Source organism: Acyrthosiphon pisum, chromosome X, assembly GCF_005508785.2.
Source record: "Acyrthosiphon pisum isolate AL4f chromosome X, pea_aphid_22Mar2018_4r6ur, whole genome shotgun sequence".
NCBI lineage: Eukaryota > Metazoa > Arthropoda > Insecta > Hemiptera > Aphididae > Acyrthosiphon > Acyrthosiphon pisum.
The window spans coordinates 84,942,363-84,947,810 of record NC_042493.1 but is presented as its reverse complement, the minus strand read 5'-3'; the positions used below and the strand labels follow the sequence as shown (position 1 = coordinate 84,947,810).

At 36.3% G+C, this 5,448-nt stretch overlaps 1 protein-coding gene across 1 annotated transcript; it reads left to right on the top strand.

Moving 5' to 3' along the window:
* The first annotated feature begins 7 nt into the window (after positions 1-7).
* Positions 8-2,937, top strand: LOC107883344. The gene is made up of 3 exons (XM_029490462.1): positions 8-580; positions 649-876; positions 1,200-2,937. Exons 1-3 carry the CDS (start codon positions 424-426, stop codon positions 2,639-2,641), a joined length of 1,827 nt encoding a protein of 608 aa, XP_029346322.1. The 5' UTR covers positions 8-423; the 3' UTR covers positions 2,642-2,937.
* The last annotated feature ends 2,511 nt before the right edge of the window (positions 2,938-5,448 follow it).

Here is a 5,448-nt window from a genome sequence, read left to right as displayed (position 1 = left end):
ATTTTAAAAGTAGCATATAGGTCATATTTTTGTAAGGCTTCATCGAGTAAGGGATATGTATAGAAATATACACCATTGTGTTAGACACGTATTGATAGTAAACGTTCTATTGTTCTATTGTCAGCGGAACGGCCTGTTTCGTCCGGTCTGTTGTCAACACGCACAGACGAATTTCTGGACATTTTACTGATAAAACGATGGTTCCTAAAATAATTGGTAATAACTAGTGATGTACACATTTATCATAGTAAATACCCGATTAATATTTTGGTAACCCACGGCTTGAAATGCTCAGATTTCTGGACACTTGCTCCGTTGTCTGCCAAGACATAGTCAGTCTGTTATAGACACTTATACCTTTACACGCACTTTGCTTTTGCTCTCTCAGTGTTTTCACAGTCCTTTCTCAACAGTATTTACAACATGTTTAATTGCGATCAGTGCTCGTCGGTGTTCGTGCGTAAAACCAGTTTAATCACGCATCAAAATAACCATATGGGTGTACGTTTTCCGTGCACTATATGTCCTTCGACATTCTCCTACAAAACCGCGCTCAACAAACATACGAAGAATATTCATGGTATGTATTAATAATATAAAGTTTTATTTCTATCTTATACAATATTAATTTATATTATTTTTCCTAAGGTTTCGTAAACGTTCCGGCTCATTTGAGACCAATACCCGCTGCGCCGATCACCACTCAACCAGCACGACCAAGCGTCATACAGTTCGCACCTCTTGCCGCTCCGCAGAGAGATATTCAAATCGCGCCGCAAATATTTGTACCTGATGTCCCGGCCGGTGGATCGAATGCGGTATCCGACGACGACGATATTATATGTATGAACGCAATGGACGAATTTGAGGATACAGGTTAGTTTTATTTTATTTATCAGAATTGATTTTTAAAAGACCCGCTGATTTTAACGTACAAGTATTATTTTATTATTCAATCATTAGATTTTTAAAATACAAGTCATTAAATGGATTTTTAATTTTTAAAATACAAGCCTTAATCACGAATTATTTACATACTACGGATTTATTTTTATTCAGTGTGGGTTAAATATATTTTAAAAGATATTATTTTATAAGTTGCTTAGATTTTATTTTTCAGTCACGGGTTGATTAGATTTTTAATATAATTAAATTTATTTTCATTAGTTATTAATATTAGGGTTTTTTTTATTTTAAAGATTCTTACACCGTAACCGTAAATGGCAAACGTGTTTCCGCTGCAAACACCGTCTCAGCTGCTAACGCTAAAAAAGTTAGGTTGAATCTTGTCAAATCACCAGGGTTCGTAGAAATTTTGTCGTCTGCAAGCCGTAAAATCGTGTGGTACTATACTACAAATCTGGTTAATACTATGATTTATTCAGACTTTCTCCAACCACTTATGCCTGAACTAGTAAATTTATTAAAAAAACACGTAGAAAAACACGCAATAAAATTTAATTTGAAGCTCGAGGCGACATACAACCGGCCCAACGTCCCCAATTCATCGGAGAACCGTGCGTTCAAGACCTCGGCAGTTGAGATTTACCCTGGCAGCGATATAAGAACCATTGTAGAGAGGGCTTATATGAAATTGACGAAGGAGAAAGATGACTACATCGGGAGGGGTAGTGGATTTACATTGGAGTCGATCGATGGGCTGTTGTTGTCCGTGTATAAATATACACCGATGGGCGGCTCGTCGTATATTCAACTACCTGAATATATAGATAGAAAACGGGGGACCATCAACCCGCAAAACACGGATCAGGAGTGCTTCAAGTGGGCGATTTTGGCGAGGCGTGTGGCCGAAAATTTATCCGATAGATATAAATATTGTGTCGGAGAAAATTATAAAAAGCATGAGAAAAATTATAATTTTAACGGTATATCGTTCCCGACACCACTATCAGACATCACTAAATTTGAAAAAAATAATAATAACGTCTCCATAAATGTCTACGGGCTCGACAAAAAATTCCAGGTGCCCCGTAAGTACCCAACGTACGAAGTGTATCCGTTACGTGTGGTCGAAGAAGAAAAAAAGGATCATTTCGACCTGTTGTTGGTAACGGACGGCGACAACTCGCACTATGTTTACATTTCGAATTTTTCACGGCTCATACGTACGCAGAAAACGAGACACAATGGGAGTGTCATTTTTTGTAAAAGGTGCTTCACCAGCTTTGACAATCAAAATTTGAAATTCAAGTTGAGCGGACAGGAGGCCCTGGACCAACATAAATTGATTTGTGGGGCGCACAAGCCAATTTTTCCGAAGATGCCGAAGGAGGGTGAATGTGTTGAGTTCAGGGCGTGGAAAAACACGGTTAGGCACCCGTTTGTAATTTACGCGGATTTCGAGGCGATCTTGGAGAAGGCGGAGGAGGTGAGAGGGGATAGTACCACGATTATTCAAAAACACGAAGCGATGAGCTATGGGTTTTTGGTGAAGGCGAGCGAGGACGTGCCGGCGGATTTATTGGTTCAACACGAGATACCGGCGGGTCCGGTAATCTACAGAGGCAGCGAAGACAGGACGGACGTGGCGAGACATTTCATGGAGTCGATCAAACTGATAGGAAAAATAGTTCGGGTAAAGCAATGTCATATTTCGATCATTGTAAAATTAAAAACTTAAAGGTTTATTTAAACTCTGAAGTATTTCCCTACGAAGATTTTCAAAACGACTTTACCAAAAATAAGATGGCGACATTATATCGCGCGTATGCAGAGTTCCAAAAATCTTACTACGGCCATGATGATGTGACACCTCTATTGAACCGATCAGAATTCAAAAATCACTCTCCAATCATAGTTGTTGACATGAGCCGACAGAACGACAACGTGAAAATGTCGACAGTGGACCTCAGAATTGAACTAGAAGCTTATGAGGCGTTTCCAGCTTCCACTTCCGCATATTGTTTAATATTACATGACCAAATTATTACTTATAATCCATTTAACGGAGAAGTAAGAACCTTGTAAATATTTATTGTAAACCTTAATATTTTATTGTAAATCTTAATATTTATTGTAAACCTTAATATTAATAAATGAAAAAACTTTTTTTATATATCACGTCTTTTTTTTTATTTTTTACATAAATTAATTATTTTACATCAATTATTAGAATAGTCTACGTTTTACTTTACGTAGCGGCGTGGGGTGAAGAGTATAAGTTGCTCGATCAGATGGTTCGGGGGTAGTAAATTGAGACTGTGTATGGTTTGAATTGAAAAAATCAGGCCCATCATTTTCATCGAACGACTGTTGTTGGCTATCAAGCGGCATTGGACCATCAATATGATCTATCGGCTGTAATAAATAATATAAAATTAATATTGTTTTTAATTTAAAAAATATTCAATAAATTACCTTATATAGAAAATTATCTTCCGCATGATTAAATGTATGTTGAGTAGGTAATGGCGAATAACTTGGAGACCATGGTGAATCCATAGCGTGTTCTCCGTCAAATAACTAAAATAAAAATTTAAATTAATATATTTAAAACATAATAATATATTTTATAATTACCGATGGAGCGTTTCGAGCCTTTCGTTCTATCAAAATACCAGCTACATGCGCAGCAGCTAATAACTGAATTTGACTGGTTAAGATTGGCTCCGATTGAACGATCTGGTAGTCAGTATTCTTATTTATGAACATTATTATCTCTTCTTCAGTTACTGGAGGTGATTGCATCTTGCCGAATTTTTCTTCCAAGTACATTATATACGCTCTAACTTGTTTGGCAAACAATGAGTGGGTATATGACCCCGTCCGGTGAATGATTTCAAAAATAGTGCCTTCCAAATATTGAAGACGAATAAGCTCCAAGCGACTTAAAAGTACTCTACATCCTTCTCGATTTTTTGACTCAATTACTAAAACATTTTCTCCTCCGTAAACCATACTAGATATTTTTTCTGTTTCCGTTTCGTGAAATACGGTTCGTTTATATGTTACAGGCGTGGATAATATAAACGATAGGATATTTCCCATCAGTGTAAATAAACTTTTTAAAGTATTATACGTTATATGTACATACCGGGATGGAGTTAATATACGTATAATGACTTCACACTTTTCTGAAGTAGGATCAAGACCGATATGTATAAATTTTCTAGCCGTAAAATCTATTGTAATGCTAGTAGATTCAAATAGATCTGAAGGTGTAGTCGGAGGTACATATACGAAGGATTTTTTCTTGTATAAGGCAATATTATCTGCGATTGAACCGGCCATGTTAAAACTTATAAAAATAAACACTGAAAATGTATTAAGACTTGAAAAATAAAAACACTCACAAGAAATAAAAATGTACGTGCAGTATAGCATAAGACTCTGAACACACTGAATAAATGTCCGCTCTTGCAGGGTCAAGCGTCTGATGATTTGAGTCATTATTCGGTGGGGGAAACATTATTAGGTAGGGGTAAATTTCTCAACGACAACATCTGCCGTAACAGGTGCGAGTGGTCAAGGCTTAAAATATACAAAGGGGTATACATGTATAGTGTTGTTAAAGAATGTTAACAATAGATAGGGTATGTCCAACACATGTCTCGCTCTAGAACGTTATGGCGACAGAAATTTAAGGTTAAAAATATACAAAGGGGTGAACATGTTCAGGGTCAAAATATACAAAGGGGTATAGTCACAACCCTTGTTGAAGAATGTTAACAATAGATAGGGTATGTACAACACATGTCTCGCTATAGAACGTTAAAAATATACAAAGGGGTATAGTCACAACCCTTATTGAAGAATGTCATTGTTAACAATAACTAGGGTATGTCGGGACACACACGTCGTTGCCTGTATAAAATATACAAAGGGGTGTACATGTATAGTCTCCTTGTTGATGCATAAGTCTTTGATACATAAAGTTATTACATCGAGATGTGTACAATAATATTCTTACAGCTATATACATTAAGAATCATACTAAAAGTAAACCGACTCTGTAGCTTAGTTGGTTATAGCGCCAGAATGTAAGACGGAGATCGAGAGTTTGAATCTCTCCAGGGCCTTTTTTCAATATTTATTTTTTGCAAAAATTTAGATAATAAATGCGCATGCGCGGAAATATGCGTCGATAAAATATTTTTTCTCATAACGTTAGTCCACCAAGTTGATAGAATATAGTCTTTATAATATATTATGATACGTTAGTGATAACAGATATATGATAACATGTCTTGGTCACGAAGTAGGTATGTAGACTTTATGTATTTCATTCGCCTATATACGTTAAGAATCATAAGAAGAGTATAACAGGTCTGTGGCCTAGTGGGTTAAAGGCGTTAGGGGTTTAGCTCGGGGGTTGAGGGTTCGAATCCCTCCAATCTTTTTTTCAATATTTATTTAATGAAAAAAAAGTTTACAATAATATGGTATATACAAGAATATGGTATATCGGTCACGTGATGAATCTGACGG